The sequence below is a fragment of the Musca autumnalis genome, unplaced genomic scaffold (genome assembly GCF_047663935.1).
Source record: "Musca autumnalis isolate F117 unplaced genomic scaffold, ASM4766393v1 scaffold_3, whole genome shotgun sequence".
Lineage (NCBI taxonomy): Eukaryota > Metazoa > Arthropoda > Insecta > Diptera > Muscidae > Musca > Musca autumnalis.
In genome coordinates, this window is record NW_027411866.1 from 30,859,588 (window position 1) to 30,878,860 (window position 19,273).

Consider the following 19,273-nt stretch of genomic DNA (forward strand, 5'->3'; position numbering starts at 1 on the left):
GTTTTGGTATAGCCCCCATATATCGGTACCTCCCGATTTTCGGTATTTTGAGAATTTTAGCTACAATTTTTAACCGAACTAGCTGTAACTTGCCATTTGAGTTTCTCAGTTGTCACGAAATATCTCCACCAAACATCGTCAACATAGATCCATGTTTTGGTATAGCCCCCATATAACGGTACCTCCCGATTTTCGGTATTTTGAGAATTATAGCCACAATTTGTAACCGAACTATCGGCAATTTGACATTTGAAGTTCTCAGTGGTCATGAAACATCTCCACCAAACATCGTCAACATAGGTCCATGTTTTGGTATGGCCCCCTTATAAACGTACCTCCCGATTTTCGGTATTTTGAGCATTTTAGTTACAATTTTTAACCGAACTAGCTGTAATTTGACATTTGAGCTTCTGAGTGGTCCCTAAACATCTCCATTAAACATCGTCAACAGAGATCCATGTTTTGGTATAGCCCCCATATAACGGTACCTCCCGATTCTCAGTATTTCGAGAATTTTAGTTACAATTTTTAACCGAACTAGCTGTAATTTGACATTTGAGGTTCTCAGTGGTCAAGAAATATCTCCACGAAACATCGTCAACATAGGTCCATGTTTTGGTATAGCCCCCATACAACGGTACTTCCCGATTTTCGGTATTTTGAGAATTATAGTTACAATGTTTAACCGAACTAGATGTAATTTGCCATTTGAGGTTCTCAGTGATCAAGAAACATCTCCACGAAACATCGTCAACATAGGTCCATGTTTTGGTATAGCCCCCATATAACGGTACTTCCCGATTTTCGGTATTTTGAGAATTTTAGCTACTGTTTTTAACCGAAATAGCTGTAATTTGACATTTGAAGTTCTCAGTGGTCATAAAACATCTCTAACGAAACATCGTCAACATAGGTCCATGTTTTGGTATAGCCCCCATATAACGGTATCTCCCGATTTTCGGTATTTTGAGAATTTTAGCTGCTATTTTTAACCAAACTAGCTGTAATGATCGGTATTTTGAGAATTTTAGCTACAATTTTGTCTATTCAAAAATATATAACCTCCCAATTTTCGGGAATTTTCAGTGGTCACGAAATTTCTTTACTAAAATTCGTCAACATGGGTCCATTTTTGAGGGTCCACATTGTTTTGATGAAACTACCCTCAATTTGACTCTTGAAGTTCCCTGCAGCTATAAAACTTTTCCGCCAAAAAATTTTAAGATAGATTGGCTCTTTGATATAGCCCCGTAGGTGGTACCTTTCACCTAGCTGAACACATTTTTTAGATTAGATTAGATAACACTGTGCAACAAAATGGAGGTAAAAGTCTGGGGCACGGAAAAGTCCTCTTGGGGAAGAAAGGCCTTGGTGAGTATATTATGAACCCCGAAGGACAGATCCGATGTGAGTCGAACTTCAGCGTTATGGCGTGATGAAATTTTTGTTAGAGACCCTGTGGGCCATCAGAAATTAGCTTTATATCTTTGTTCACTGTTGCTTAAGTGCTCTACAAAAACAAAAAACTAAGATATAATGCTAAGTCATGATGGCTTACAGGGTCTCTTGCAATAACATCATCACGACATAACGCGGAAGTTCGACTCACGGCGCATCTGTCCTTCGGGGTTTTTAATATACTCACCATTGTCGAAAAGTTGTTACACCTAAAATTGTGAAAGGACCCTAATTATTCCATTTTAATTAAGACTTTTTTATGGTGGAGGGTATAAAAAGTTCGGCCCGGTCGAACTTAACGACTTTTTACTTGTTAAAACTCAAGATATTTTTGCCACCACATGACTAATTTTGGAGAAACAATTTATTTTAGGATGAGAAAAAATAAGAAAATTTCCGAAACAGTGGACTGTTATTCACGCGTTAATTAACCTTGAATAATTAAGTAAATCTCCTAAGCTTCGTTTTCCCACTTCTAAAAATTCCTCTAAATTGGCAGGATTACCTCATATTTTATTTATAATATTGGTATATGTATAGATTTCCTTAAGAAGTATCTTTCTGCTTTTCCGACATATATATACCTTAAATCTGTGTGAATTGAAACTTTCATCTATCGACAATATCGAATTCAATACCGGCTACGCAACCGGAATCATTTTCCGCAATAATTATGTGTAATGGGTTGATTGTTTTGGCCCTTTTTTGAGATATGAACTAGCCGACAAAAATATATTTGGATTAGAGCTCAAAAGTGTTACGGAGGAGGTACCTGAAGGAATGCACCGGCATAATCCATTTTGAAAGTGGATCTTATTTTGGGTGACATTTCTTTTCGATAGACAGCGCGCCCTCCCGCCATTCCAGTTGGTCACCGTATAATTTAGAGGTTTTGGATCACTATGTCAGGAAGTATGGATTTGTCCACGACTTGCCTACGAAAAATATAATATCGCTCTAAACAGGACCACAAGGAGTAAGATCGATATACATTTCTAAAGGATCCTCGAGCAGACCCTAAACTGAACATAAACAAAATGTTGAACTTTTATGGGGGAGGTGCCAGAAGGTGTGGACCAATATTGCCCATCTTCGGACATAAAGTAAGTTCGGACAAAATATTACGAATACCCTAGATAGAAGGCAACTTATTTGCATTAAGATGTGCATTTAATTTCACCCTGACAGACGACAATTTCTGCATTTATCAATCAGCTGATTGTTGGTTATCATGTATTTTGTTGTTTGCACTGCAAATTTTTGATTGCACTGCATTATCATTTTGCACTGCAATATCCATTCCTTGTTACTCAGTGCAAATCAATAGAATATTGCTACAGTATTGCCATATTAAAATTAGTAAATGCAGTTTAAATTCAGTTCGATTTTGTGCATTAAGAATGTGGATATTGCACGATTTATTTTGAATTAAGGCAGTTAATGCAAATTAACGCTGTCGTCTGTCTAGGGTAGAAGGCCATGTTTTCGACCGAATTGGCTGATCCGTTCGAGATTTATCTAGCGCTCAGCCAGTACACATGATGCCAGAAGGGTTTTTACACCTTGAAGATACTTGTACCGTCGTAATGGATGCAGCGAATACAAGTTGTTACAAAGAAGATCAACGCGATTTGAGAGCTGCACTTATCCGAAATTTTGTGTGGGAAGTACCCGAAAGAGTGGACCGATATAATCCATATTCGAATCTGATCTATGTCTCGCAGATATATTATGATGTGCAAAGTATGGACTAAATCAGTTACTACCTTCGAGAGTTATCGTGCACACCATTTTAGCGAAATATTTTGAACTTTGGTGGGGGTGAAGCTTCGAAATATGCATATAAAGGGTGATCCAACTAGATGTACTTCTCTCAATAGTCTTTTTGTGTGAGTCAATAGTCTTCACGTGTTAGTCGTGTCATGGATCATGTTATTTTTGTTAAGTATTGTTTGGCACTTTATCTTGGAAAGACTTACGATTGAACAATGGTTGCAAATCGTTCAACTTTATTACGAAAATTCGCTTTTGAGGAATGTGTTTCGAGCCAAATTTTGTTCAGCGATGAGGCTCATATCTGGCTTAATAGGTATGTAAACAAGGAAAGTTGCCGCATTTAGGTTAAGAGCAACCTAAAGAGATTTAAGATGTGCCACTTCATCCAGAAAAACAACGGCTTCGTGTGATTTGTCCGCTGGTAGAACCATCAGCTCATTTTTCTTCAAAAATGATGTCAGTGAGAACGTAAACTTTAATGGCGACCATGATAACCGCATATTTGATGCTTGAAAATGAAACTCGTGATCCCGGCTATATTTTGGTTTTAACAAGGAGATGCTTCTTCCCCACATGATATCAACCAATGGATTTATTAAGAGAACACTGCGATGAGTAGACAATTTCAGGTTTTTTGACGGTCGTTTGGCCACCATGATCGTGTGATATCACACTGTTAGACTTTTTCCTATGGGGATATGTAAAGTCTAAAATGTATGCGGACAACCCAGCTTCAATTCAGGCCTTGGTGAAAAAAATCACACATGTAATTCGTCAGTTACCAGTTGAAATATTCGAACGATTCAGCGAAAATTGGACAGACCGTCTAAGACGTAGACGTGGCCAAAAATTGATAGACATAAACTTAAAAAAAAATAAATGCCAAATAATGTTCTTTACAATGATAATGAACATTTCCCATTCAATTAGAATTATCTGTGTTTTTCCTTTAAAAAAGTTAGGAACCTCTAGTTGGATCACCCTATATACATATATTTAAATAGATTGATTAGCTACATATATCCAAAAGCGGATGCACATGATCTGATATTAACTAATTCGCGAATAACAGGCTTTTAATTTTAATATTTTTTGAGTGCATTTAATTTCAATATTACTCTTAATTTCCTATCCTTATAAGTTATCACATTAAGCAACCAATAGCCTGTTTCTATTACAACTTTGTATCGGGTTAACCTTCTTTATGATGTACAGTGGCGGCCAGCTAATTAGGGACAATAAATTCAGTTTAATAGTTTACTCGACTTCATTTAAAAATGTGAAGATTTTGATTAAATAAATTTTCTATATCGACGCCTCCAAACAATAGTATGCTAAGTCGACTTAGCATGTTTTCAAGTTCTTTACATTTTTATATTTAACGTCCTTTAACTTAAATTCTGTCAAATTTTGGTAATGATCGGACAATCCGAACAGAAGTTATAAACAAATGTTTACTTAGTACTATGAAGGTCAAAGAAATTTCCAAACTTTTAGAGTTTGTCCTGCAAAACTCGCTTTTCAGAATTAGCAAACTATTATTTGGAGGTGTCGAACGTCCTTTAACTTAAATTCTGTCTAATTTTGGTAATGATCGGTCAATCCGAACGGAAGTTATAAACAAATATTGACTTAGCATAGTACTGATGTTCAAAAACATTTCCAAACTTTGAGAGCTTCTCCTGCAAAACTCACTTTTTAGACTTAGCATACTATTATTTGGAGGTGTCGATATAAGGTATTGCTTTTCTAAAAATGGTCCGTATTAGCCTGGCCAGCTAATTAGGGACATTAGTAGTAAAATCTATTTTAATGTTAACTGATGCACATGTTTGTACAACAATTGCTTGTATAAATTATTTATAGTGTATTCTACCAATTTTATGCTCTACGCCCACCGCAAGTCCTTAAATGGCCAAAGTATTACTATAATCCCTAATAATGTGCTTTATGCCTCATTTTCCGTTAATGTACCAAACAAAATGATATTTATTTGACTCTTAATAACAAAAGTTATATTTTTAGTAACCCCAGACAACATTCCAAGCCATACCCTGCAAATACTGCTCCATACTGGATGTATATTTCTCCGTAAATAACTTATTAACCAGTTTGGGTCATTAGGCTGATGCACAATTTTTACAAAGGCTGAAAAACACCCAACATTGATGAAAGCCCCATGAATCCTTGTGTTAGCTTTTGTATGGAACAAAGTACATTTTCACATCGAAACCAATCAGTACTACTCATTTTTGCGGGAAAAGAAGTTTATACTGCTGAAAAATTATCCGGTGCATATAAACAAAAAGTTGATTTAATTGTATAGTTTTAAAATGGCACACACAAATTTTCTTCCATGCCGAAAAACTCCAGTTGCTGAAATAAATGTAAAATATTTTTAACACATTATGTCAGCATGTTCTCGGGGGAGCCTGTTACCCCTAGAGGACTCGTCCCCCGGTGGCGGATAGGGGAATGCTTCCCAGATATGGGTGGTAAGAGGGAAATCAAATACCTCTCGCGGACCAACAGCGTCTGTACTCTAGGAAGAGCGGCTGAAATCAAGACGGTAAACTTAAAACCCATCAAAAGATAAGGGGAAATCGCTGATGTATTTATCCCTTGAAAACCATATAACAATGAATGCAGAACAAAACACACACATAAAACACATAAAACTAGCACGTCAGTCAAATAAAGCACGAAAAATTGACATCGGAAAACTCGAAAATCCTATAATAAGGTCTGACGTTTCTTCTCAAGTCAACACAGAATTAATCAATATCAACAGGAATGAAGTGTGAAGATCACAATTAATTCAATTGCACGTAACACGCTTGGAAACTACACAAACCAAAGAGTAAAAGTTGGATGACTGAAGAGATACTTCAACTGATGGATGAGCGTAGAAAATACAAAAATAGTAACTACGAGATGTATTGGGAAATCAACAGGGAAATTTAAAGGGAAGTGAGTATAGCCAAAAATAACCAACTGAACAGTCAATGCCAAGAAATTGAACGACTGATGACACTGCACGACGACTTCCAGTTACACAAGAAAATGTAAAAAGCAGCCGGCATTTACAGAAATACGAATTCGTCTGTCTTTTACAACAATAATAATGAATTCAGAGACTCTACCAGATCGGATTATTACAACCGGATATCACAGCAAATGACAGGCGAGGCAATCACAAACAGTGAAGTTGAAGATGCATTAAAATCCCTCCGAGAACGAAAAGCCGCGGGTCCTGATGAAGTACCTGCCGAAATACTAAAAATGATAAATGGTGACAATGTAGACCTGCTGACAAAACTATTTAACTACATATATGACACCGGACAATACCCCCAGGATTGGCTGTAGTCCACATTTATAACCATCCCAAAAAAATCTCAACCGAAAAAATGCAACGATTACCGACCAATCAGCCTACATAAATAGTCCGGTCAAAATAGACATGCCTATAAGGGGGAAATAGCAAAAATTCCCACAAAGCTGAATTTTGGTGGAGAGCTAAGGTTGGCCATTAGAAGCAACGTCCTAAAAGTCCCCATCGATCCCATGTGTACAAAACAAGTTATTCGCGGTCAAAGGTCATTTTTGGAGGCATTATTCAGTTTTTTTAATTTTTCTCAAAAACGGTAAGACTTAGCAAAAGCCGGCTAAAGTAAAAGTTGTAGATTCAATAATTGTCTACAAGAGTGGTCTTTATGATTCTTAAAAAAGACTTACCATTTTCGAGATATCGCGATCTAAAGGTCAAATAAAAAATTAGCCGCGTAAGTACATTGTTAGGCGAACCGGTTAAAGTAACGACACTATGTGTTAGATACTTGCGTAAGCTTTCAAACGATATCCACTTTGCAGTAATCGGTTCAGTAGAACCGGGCCTAACCCTGTTTTTAAATTTGGCCTTTCTGGTCGAATAACCGGGAACCGGATCCGCGACCGTTGAAAATTATACATTTCCGTAATCAGCGCAACAAACCCTACCTTCGGACAAAACTTGAAAAAAATCGGAGAGTTTTCGTTGGGGTCGTTCCCATTGGGCTTTCGATTATACATGTGGGTTAAATGGGCTATTTTTGCATAAAATGACTCTAACATTGAATAACTCTACTAAACAGACTCCGATTTTGTTGGAATTTTTTTTAGAAGATAGCTATAATTTCGTGCTTCAAGAAAATATATATTTTTTGGGGAACAGACCCGATTACTACGCTTATTTTAGCCGGTTCGTCTGAATATGTGCATATTTCCCTTATAAGTGCATAAAAATCATGTGTTTTTTAGAACAGCTATATCTCAAGAATGGTTCCTTCTAGGAAAAAATTATAAAGGTCAAACTTGTAGATAATTTTTCTGTCTACAATATTTACTTTAGTCACTTTTTGATTAGATCAACCGTTTTCAAAAAATAAATCCAAAAACCTAAAAACCCTTAAAATTTGACCTTTGACCCCGAATAATTTTTTTTGCACACATGGGATCGATGGGGACTTTTAGGACATTGCTTCTAATGGCAAACGCTAGCTCTCCACCAAAATTCAGCTCTGTGGGAATTTTTTGCTATTTCAATGTCTATTTTGATCGGACTAAAACGGATATATGAAAACTGCGAAAAGGAAATGGGTGAAACACAATTTGGCTTCAAAGAAGCAAAAGGAACGCGTGAAGCACTATTCTGCGTACAAGTGTTGGTTCAAAAATGTAGAGATGTCAATAAGGACATATTTATGTGCTTTATAGACTACGAGAAAGCATTTGACACCGTACAGCATGACAAGCTCATGAATATTCTGCCGTCAATTGGAATAAGCGAGAAAGAAATTAGATGCATTAAAAGTCTGTATTGGCATCAAAATGCACATGTTAACAAGTAAGAAAGTATCAGTCAGCTGAGCCGACAGAGATATACCCTCAGCCACGTACCCGAAGAAAAAAAGTTAACACAATACTTCTGTAGGTTTTTTAGCTGTTGGGAAGATTTTCCAGGAAGGAAAGGGCCGCAAAAAACTACATGTTGCAACAAAATTCAGAATGACCCAAGACGAGTGCATTTTTTCCAAACTTTGGGTAGGGTGTACCCATAGGAGTGATCCGATGTAGTACATATTCGGACCTAATACAAATCTGTAGGAAATATTTTTTTCTTTATTAGTCTATAGATATTTTCCTTACAGACTATATAATTAAATATGTTGTACTTAATTTTCTGAGTTTAAATATATTACAATTTTACTTTTCAATTTACAAAGTTTGAGCTAAATCGATTTCTCTCTTAAAGGGTTATTTTACACATTAGCCAGTTTAGGTGGTGCCGGTAGGATTTTCTGGACCTTTTTGGGTCATTATCTCAGAATGTATGGACTTTCCTACGAAAAAAATTATAACGTCGTAACAGGGGCCGCAAGTGCAACCTGCTGCGTCACAAATTAATAAGATCAGAGAGGAGTTGTTAAACTATACTTTTTCCAAATTTTGTGTGGGAGGTACTCAAATGAGTGGACCGATATAGTCCGTATTAGAACTCGAGCTATGCCTGAAAGTAATATTACCAATAGCAAAGTTTGGCCCAATTCGGTTATTCCCTCCTAGAGTTATCATGCCCACAATCTTGGCGAATGGTCTATCTTCGAATTTAAAATAAGTTTGGACAAAATATTGAAAGACCCAAAATTTTAACCAAACATGTTGATCCGTTCGAGAGTTATCGTGCACTCCAACTACGACACATGGTATTATATGGGTTGTTTGCAGTTTTCGTGCTGATTTCTGCGGATATATGGACTTGCTCCTGAAAAAAATTATATCGTCGTAATGGGGGTAGTAAATACAAGTGGCTGCAACAAAAATCAAAGCGATTCGAGAGCAGGCCTTAAACTGCACTTAAGCAAAATTTTGTGTGGGAGGTACCAGAAAGAGTGAACCAATAGGGTCCATATTGGAACCAAGGCACATAGAGAAGGTAGCCGATTCGGCGAATTGCTACAACAAAGCAACTTTTGTCGTAACATAATATGTCAACATTTGTAAAGAAAATCAATTCGCCTTGGCTCTTAAATTTGCAGCGAATTTGCTTTGACCAATCAGAACAAGATGTTTGTTTACATTTCACAATTACAACAATTTGTTTTGACATTTCATGTTCAATCAGCTGGCGTGAGTCGGCTACCTTATTTAATTTGCCTTGATTGGAACCACATCTATGTCTGGTAGAAATGTCACGATGTGCAAAGTATGGACTAATTCGGTTACTCCCTTCAAGAGTGCGGACAATTTTTCCGAAGATTTTTGAACTTTTGTGGGGGAGGTACCTGAAGGAGTGGACCGATATGACCCATCTTCGAACTTAAATCAAATCTGGACAAAATATTTCGATACCCAAAATTTGAACCGAATCGATTGATCCGTTCGAGAGTTATCGTGCGCACCAGCCAGCCAGACAGACAGACAGACGGGCAGACAGTCAGACGGACGGACATTGCTGGATCGACTCAAAATTGTCTGAAACGGATATCGTACAAACATACTTGGGGTCTAAAACCATTATTTCGATGAGGCACATTTTTGGCCGTATCAAAGTGTAAATACCCTCTTTAGCCTAAAGGCTGAGGGTATAATATCAATGGAGAAATGACGGAAGAAATATCTATATCCAAAGCAGTAAGACAGGGCTGTACACTGTCCCCACGGTTGTTTAATATTTATTCCGAAAAAAAAATTCAAGGGATCAATTAACAACGTCCAAGAAGGAGTCCTAATAAATAATGAATACGAAACAATATCAGACACGCTGACGATACTACCCTAATAGCATACAGCTTATCGGGTCAACACCAATAAAACAAAATATATGATAATAAGCAGGAAAAATAATTTTGAAAACATGAATATAATAATTCACAACACTCCACTCGAGAGAGTGTCGAGCTTCAAATATCTCGGGTTTTCAATAAATGATCAGTGGGATAACTCCAAAGAAATTAAATGCCGGATAGAAATGACAAGAGACGCCTTTCACAAATACAAAAGAGTATTAACAAGCCTTGATATTAACATTGCAACAAAGACAAGGTTCATAAAGGCCTACATATGCCCAGTTTTGTTATATTCTGTGGAAGTATGGACTTTAAAAGCGCTTAGAAGCCTTCGAAATGTGGATATATCGAAGAATTCTTAAAATACCGTGGATAGCTCACGTATCAAATGACGAAGTTCTACGAAGATTGAACAAAACAAGAGAACTCTTCGATCACATAAAAAGGAGAAAAATTTCATATATCGGACACATAATGCGAAACCCAAAATACCGCATCCTGCAAAGAATTCTACAAGCCAAAATAGAAGGTAAACGTATCAGAGGAAGACAAGAGATGTCCTGGCTTCAAAATATTCAAAAATTGACGGAATTTCGAAATGCAGAAAATTTAATAAGTGTCGCAAGAAACACAGATTTTTATTCATATTTTGTCAATAATATATAAAGAAAACTATACATGAAATGTAATATTATGTGAACAGATTTGAAACCAGAATATTTTCTTTAATCTCTATAACAAAATTCGTTGATGTGCTCGCAAAAAAAAAATTATTTTTTTTTTCAAATGGAGTTGCAAAAGAAGTTTAGTTTCACCATATGCAGTTATATTTGACATGTGGAATGTTATTGAAGAGCTTATCACAGTTAACCGATTTATTTTTATCCACTTTACTTTACATATGTCTGTTTGTATTTTAACTTATTATAAATATTATTTAATAGAACTTCTAAAACAGGTTTCTTACTCACCTGAGTGGGTTCAACTGATAAATACGTCTGCTGCTGTTGTCGCTGTTCCAGTTGTTGTTCTTGTTGATGTTGTTGTTGATCGGCTAATAAATCCAATGCCGTTGGCGATGGTATCTCATGCAACAGATGCGATTGTTGCGGCTGTTGTAAATCCAAATGCTGCTGTTGCTGATAGTGTTGATGATAATATTGTTGTTGTTGTTTCATATGCTGTTGATATTCGAATTTATCCTTTTGTTGCATTTGATATTGAAGTTGTTGTTTATAATTGTTCTGCTGCGGTGATTGTTGGTGTTGTTGTTGCATTTGCAATTGCAGCTGCTGTTGTTGCTGCTGCTGTTGTTTAGTAAGAGGTACTGCAACAATACAAGTGGCCAGCCAACAAAAGCCAATGACCAGAATCAAGGAGATTTTCCTTGTCATCATTGTGGCAGATTGTGTTGTGCGGTGACAACAGAGTAGCGGGAAAACAGGTTTTTAAAGAATTTTTCACAGATATGTTTTGAAAATTTATTTTATGCGTTTTTAATGTTTATTTTGTTCCAAATTTTTGTTTCTTGTTGGCACCAAGTGTCTATTTGATGACTAATGTTTCTTTTCTTGGTTGGCTGTTTTTTTACATAATTTTCTTGAAATGTTTGTTGCAAAACATAATTACTGCTAACTGCTAGAAAATGAGTGGAAAAATTAAAAAACTTGGCAAATTTGTAGGCAAAAAATTAACAAATTAATAAAAACTGAAAGTTTTTAATGGTATAGTCTTTGCATGTCTAAAGACTTATACAGTTTTCATCATCATCATCACCATCAACATCATCACCTTCAACATCTTTAGTTACTTTGCTGCCTTCATCTCAATTTGTGTGTGTTTTGCCTTCAGTTCTGGCAAAACTTGATTTCACAATAAGAAGTTGTTTCACATGAAATAGCAGAACTCAAGGAGAGGAAGAAGAAGTTGCAGCAGATACCCATTGTTTGCAAAGAGCATTAAAACAACAAAGTGGAGGGAAAAACTAAAAACAAAGCGTGCCACATGCCATCATAATCGTTGAAGTGTACCAAGTTTAATTACATTCGGTGGCATATCTCTGAAGATTTGTTGCATACATCTTGCTGTTGTTGTCAGTTTATGACTGTTTTTAAGTTTTTGTGCCTCTGGCTGGGAAGTTAGTTATGAAAAATGAAATTGTTTTGCTAGTTTATCACTTATCAGGAAATAGACCACAGAAAATTATTATAATATTTTGAGCAAAATCAATTTTAATTTGCAATAATGGTTGATAAAGTTTCAGATGGTATTAGATTTAGGTTAAATAAAAAAAACGAGTAAAAAGTCGTTAAGTTCGGCCGGGCCGAACTTTTTATACCCTCCACCATAAAATAGTCTTAATTAAAATGGAATAATTAGGGTCCTTTCACAATTTTAGGTGGAACAACTTTTCGACAATGGATAGACTCCTACTGCCTCGCACTATTGCTTAAATTACACTGTGAACACAAATGTTGGGACAGAGATAATTCCTTTTGGAGATGAAAGCCCTTGGTGTGTGTATATTAAAAACCCCGAAGGACAGATGCGCCGTGAGTCGAACTTCCGCGTTATGGCGTGATGAAGTTTTTGCAAGAGACCCTGTAAGCCATCATGAATTAGCATTATATCATTGTTTGTTGTTTTTGTAGAGCACTTAAGCAACAGTGAACAAAGATATAACGCTAATTCCTGATGGCCCACAGGGTCTCTAACAAAAATTTCGTCACGCCATAACGCGGAAGTTCGACTCACGCGGATCTGTGCTTCGGGGTTCATAATATACTCACCAAGGCCTTTCTTTCCCAAGAGGAATTTTCCGTGCCCCAGTCTTTCACCTCCATTTCTTTGCACAGTGTTATCTATTCTAATCTAAAAAAATGTGTTCAGCTAGGTGAAAGGTACCACCTACGGAGCTATATCAACGAGTCAACCTATCTTTAAATTTTTTGGCGGAAAAGTTTTATAGCTGCAGGGAACTTCAAGAGTCAAATTGAGGGTAGTTTCATCAAAACAATGTAGACCCTCAAAAATGGACCCATGTTGACGAATTTTAGTGAAGAAATTTCGTGACCACTGAAAATTCCCGAAAATCGGGAGGTACATGAGGGGATATACCAAAACTTCTATATTGACGAATATTTTTAAATATACAAAATTGTAGCTAAAATTCTCAAAATACCGATCATTACAGCTAGTACGGTTAAAAATTGCTGCTAAAATTCTCAAAATACCGAAAATCGGGATATACCGTTATATGGGGGCTATACCAAAACATGGACCTATGTTGACGATGTTTCGTTGGAGACCACTGAGAACTTCAAATGTCAAATTACAGCTATTTCGGTTAAATACTGTAGCTAAAATTCTCAAAATACCGAAAATCGGGAGGTACCGTTATATGGGGGCTATACCAAAACATGGACCTATGTTGACGATGTTTGGTGGAGATGTTTCGTGACCACTGAGAACCTCAAATGTCAAATTGCAGATAGTTCGGTTAAAAATTGTGGCTAAAATTCTCAAAATACCGAAAATCGGGAGGTACCGTTATATGGGGACTATACCAAAACATGGACCTATGTTGACGATGTTTGGTGGAGATATTTCATGACCAATGAGAACCTCAAATGTCAAATTGCAGATAGTTCGGTTACAAATTGTGGTTAAAATTCTCAAAATACCGAAAATCGGGAGGTACCGTTATATGGGGGCTATACCAAAACATGGACCTATGTTGACGATGTTTGGTGGAGATATTTCATGACCAATGAGAACCTCAGATGTCAAATTGCAGATAGTTCGGTTACAAATTGTGGTTAAAATTCTCAAAATACCGAAAATCGGGAGGTACCGTTATATGGGGGCTATACCAAAACATGGACCTATGTTGACGATACTTCGTGGAGATATTTCATGACCACTGTGAACCTCAAATGTCAAATTACAGCTAGTTCGGTTAAAAATTGTAAATAAAATGCTCAAAATACCGAAAATCGGGAGGTACCGTTATAGGGGGCTATACCAAAACATGGACCTATGTTGACGATGTTTCGTGGAGATGTTTCATTACCACTGAGAACCTCAAATGTCAAATTGCAGATAGTTCGGTTAAAAATTGTGGCTAAAATTCTCAAAATACCGAAAATCGGGAGGTACCGTTACATGGGGACTATACCAAAACATTAACCTATGCCCATATCCTTTGGGATATAAGTTTGTTGATCACTAGGAACTCTAAGTGCCAAATTATAGCTAATTCGGTCTGCAAATGTGGCGAAGAACGTCAAAATACCTCAAATTCGGAGGTACCGTTATATGGGGGCTATACCAAAGAGTGGACCGATATAGCCCATCTTCGAACTTGACCTGCCTATGGAAAAAACACCCACGGGTGCAAAATTTCAGCACTCTATCTCAATAATTGCGGACGCTAGAGTGATTACAACAGACGGACGGACAGACGGACATGGCTAGATCGTCTTAGAATTTTATCCTGATCAAGAATATATATACTTTATAGGGTCGCAAATGATTAGTTCGATGTGTTACAAACAGAATGACAAACTTAATATACCCTCCATACTATGTGGAGGGTATAAAAACAAGCGTGGCCGGCTCTTTATGCCTTCGTAATAATTGCAAATATAGAGTTTTTAAAATATCGCATAGGGGAGATACCGCGCTCCCTCTGAAATTCAATGAAATATGTAGCCTGTATCGGGGGCCATCCCTGTACATTTCCTGACCATTTCAAGAAAAGCGGTTCAGTAATTTTGTAGATGTACATATTTTAAAAAGTGGGCATAGTAAAGTCTTTGGTCCTCAAAAAGGTAGGTTAAGTCGGAGACACAACCACAATTGTCGCGCAAATTAATTTCCAAACCAATACATTTGTAATTATTGTAAATATAGCACTTTTGAAGAAATAGGGCATATGGAAAGTACCCCGTCCCTTCCGAATTCAACAAATTATGTAGCCTATTTTCATCGGGGGCCATCCCTGTATACTCCATGAGAATTTCAGGGAAATCAGTTCAGTAGTTTTTGTAGAAAAGATTAAAGTTGACAAAAGTGGGCTTGGCCTCATTATTTTTTGCATAAAAACCTAAGTTGGGTTATGGCGAACATTTCAAAAAAAGAATTATCCAAATCGGTCCATTACCAACGAACGATGTTTGATTTTTATTTATAAAGATTAATATTTCGCCCTATTCCCACCACAAAAAGAAATCCTTATTCCTGTGGCATAAAAATACGGAAAATTAAAAAAGAAAAACATTTCATCCAAAATATAAAACTTTTGGACTGTAAGTGTGCAGTACATCTACGCTCTACGAAGTTCATTGTAGCAGTAAATGAACGTTAAATATTAAATGAATGAATTTTTAAGGAAGTATTTGAGTGAACGATATGTATCATTTATATACTTGTATGTTTGTGTGTGTACGAGTATTTGCATGCTGGTTGGCAGAAGTGGAGCGTTGTCGTTCACTGGGTTTGTTGGCCACCCATATGGACTGTGTTGGATAAAGATGTTATTTGGTGAGAATGTGTGTTAACAAAAGTATACTTAAAACTTGAAAATGATTAATGTTTAAATGAGTTTTAAAAAGAACCAAACATTGAGACAATAGGGTGGTACTACTAGGGAATCGTATAATTAAAAAAGTAAATAGAAACCACTATAATAAATAGAAAGGATTTGCATCATGTTGGAGTTATCCTACAGAGGATCACTCAATTTAAAAATGTCGAAAAGGAGTCCTTTCAACACCTACTATACACCAATATTTCAGTGATTTAGAGTCTGCAGGAGATAAAGTTTCTTTTTTAGAAATAATGTCAAATAATTTTAACAACAACTAATGTCTTATAACTCCAAAAATTATTAAACAATGAGCGTATTTTAAGCATAACATCATCAACATCTCATGTAGTTTGAAGTCATCTACTTCAACAATACTTATTTTCCATCATTTTTACATTGTTTCCCTGTATAACATATTTTTCTCTGTCAATAACATCTTAATATACATCCTTCCCACCTTCCAGTAACATTCATTAAATGAGCACAAAACCACATGGTAATGTAAAATTCAAAATGATTTTTTCAACATTTACAAAGAGCAATTCCTTTGCTTCGCGTTAACTGCTTGTGGCGGAGGGAAGTGACAAGAAAAATGGCCAAAACAAACACTAAAATGAAAAATATGGCGGGGAAAAGGCGCGAATGTTCGTCTATATTCCGTCAATTTCAGTGTGGCTGTGAGAAGCCCATCCCAGCAGTAACAACATCGCAGCATTCATATTTCAGCAAACATTGGCAATGGAAAGATTTCCATTTGTTTGCAGCACTTTTATGAGCATTACACGCGATATATGCAGGGCAATCTCATATACGCCTTACACCACACACACCCATCATGATTAAACATTCGCTGTAAAACAGTTAAGCAATGCTGCGCTTGGGGAAGAGTACAGCAACAGAAGATAAACATGAAACGTTTTAAACGTTTTCTAAATTTCACTTTTGCAATTCGAGTGTCATTGCGTGTGTCTCGAGGTGGCTGTGTTTGTAAAGAAACACGAGCAAAATGAACGATGCAACCATCAGTCAAATAAGCTCAAGCTTCAATTTCAAATGAAGACCAAAAATGTTTTATTTTTTCTCGTGGTCCATCGTCATTCACAGTGGGTGGAAAAAATTGAAAATGGAAAATAGAGTCGATACGAAACAAATAGCCCGTTGATGCTTTCTAGAGAGCCTCTGAGGCTCAATTCTTGTTCTATGAATATTTTAAATGAAAACTTTTTTAAAGGAAATAAATGTCAAATGAAAAATTTTATAAAGAAAATATTTTTCATTTCAAATTTTCATACAAAGACATAAATACAACTAAGACATGACAAAATGCATGCAACAAAAAAATGTTTACGAAACTTTGTATAGAAACATTGCCCTTAACAGGTTGCAGTTAATTCAAAATCGCAACCAAGGAGGAACATTTCATGTAATGGTATCAGAAACGAAATTTATGAATTCAAGGATCTATTCAAGAATAATTCTATGTCAATTGGATCGCTAAATTCGGTTAAATACTTAAAAATGTATAAAAGAAAAAAATGTTATATCACCATATCGTGATATAACATTATGTTAAATTCAAAAGCCATTCACTGAAGAATGATAGCAAAAAAATGTCTTATCTTGTTGTATTTATGTCTTTGTTTCATAGAACAAGTATCCAGCCCCAGGTATGCATTAGAAAATATTAGCTGGATAAAATGTCCTATGGGGATAAAATGTTATCGAGAAATATTCCCACAGAAAAGGTTATCCGGACAATATTTTCTATAGAAAAACATTAGAAAGATAATATTTTCTATAAGAAAATGTTCTACAAGGAAATGTTATTTAAATAAAATTTTCCATAGGAATTTTTAATTTTGATAATATCTTCTATAGGAAAATGCTATTTAGACATATGTTAACTGGATTATTGTACCCTTAGCCGATTCGGTTCAAAATTTGTCCTTCGAAATATTTTGTCCAAACATAGTTTAGGATCGAAGATAAGCTATCCTTCAGGTACCTCCCCCAAAAAAGTCCAAAAATGTTCTGAAAACTTGTGCGAACGATTACTCTGGTAGAGAGTATCCGATTTGGTCCGTACATCATAATATTTCTACGAGATATAGAGCAGGTTGGAATATGGACTACATATGTCAACTCCTTCGTACCTCCCACAAAAAAATTTCGAAAAAAATGCAATTTAAGGCCTTCTCTCGAATCGCATTTATCTTTGTTGTAATAACTTGCATTCGCCGCAAGTTTTTTAGGCGCAAATGCATACTTGCTGAGAAAATAGCCCCAAAGCTATAAAAACCCCTATGAAACCATGTAAAGTGGCTGAATAAAGCGCACGATAACTCTCGAACGGATCAGCCGATTCGGCTCAAAATTTGGCTTTCATAATATTTTTTCAATCGCTGTTTAATTTCGAAGATGGGCACTATCGGTGCGCAATTTCCGATACCTCCCCCCAAAAGTTAAAAAACTGTCAGTAAAAAACTACGCGCTACATCTGTTGAACGGAGCAACCGTCCAAACTTTGTCAAATGTAGTTTAACTTCAGAAATGGTCCATATCTGGATTATACTTTCTATAGCAAAATGTTATCTGGATAATTTTTTCTATAGGAAAATCTTATCCGGATAATATTTTCTATGGGAAGATGTTATTTCGATAATATTTGCTATAGGAAATTTTTATCTGGATAATACTTTCTATAGGAAAATATTATCTGGATAATATATTCTATAGCTAAATGTTATCTGGATAATGTTTTCTCTAGGAAAATGTTAACTGAATAATATTTTCTCCAGGAAAATGTTATTTGGATAATATTTTCTCTAGGAAAATGTTATCTGGATAATATTTTCTATAGGAAAATGTTATCTGGATAATATTTTCTATAGTAAAATATTATCTGGATAATATATTCTATAGATAAATGTTATCTGGATAATGTTTTCTATAGTAAAATGTTATCTGGATAATATTTTCTATAGGAAAATGTCATCAGAATAATATTTTCTATAGGAAAATGTTATCTGGATAATATTTTCTCTAGAAAAATGTTATCTGGATAATATTTTCTTTGGGAAAATGTGATCTGGATAATATTTTCTATGGGAAAATGTTATCTGGATAATATATTCTATAGGCAAATGTTATCTGGATAATATTTTCTATAGGAAAATGTTTTCTGGGTAATATATTCTATAGGCCAATGTTATTTGGATAATATTTTCTATAGGAAAATGTTATCTGGATAATATTTTCTATAGGAAAATGTTATCTGGATAATATTTTCTATAGGAAAATGGTATCTGGATAATATTTTCTATACGAAAATGTTATCGTGATAATATTTTCTATAGGAAAATATAATCTGGATATTGTATTCTATGGCTAAATGTTATCTTGATAATCTATTCTGTAGCAAATGTTATCTGGATAATATTTTCTATAGGAAAATGTTATCTGAATAATATTTTCTATAGGAAAATGTTATCTGGATAATATTTTCTATAGGAAAAAGTTATCTGGATAATATTTTCTATAGGAAAATGTTATCTGGATGATATTTCTCTAGGAAAATGTTATCTGGATAATATGTTCTCTAGGAAAATGCCATCTGGATGAT

At 35.6% G+C, this 19,273-nt stretch overlaps 1 protein-coding gene across 1 annotated transcript in view; it reads right to left on the minus strand.

Annotated features, from left to right (window-relative positions):
* Nucleotides 1–19,273, minus strand: part of LOC141396600 (uncharacterized) — a 428,433-nt gene that overhangs the window by 347,963 nt on the left and 61,197 nt on the right. Inside the window, exon 2 of the mRNA XM_073972176.1 lies at nt 11,033–11,699. Within this exon, the coding sequence (XP_073828277.1) occupies nt 11,033–11,458 (426 nt within the window). The 5' untranslated portion in view covers nt 11,459–11,699. The remainder of the gene's footprint in view (nt 1–11,032; nt 11,700–19,273) is intronic.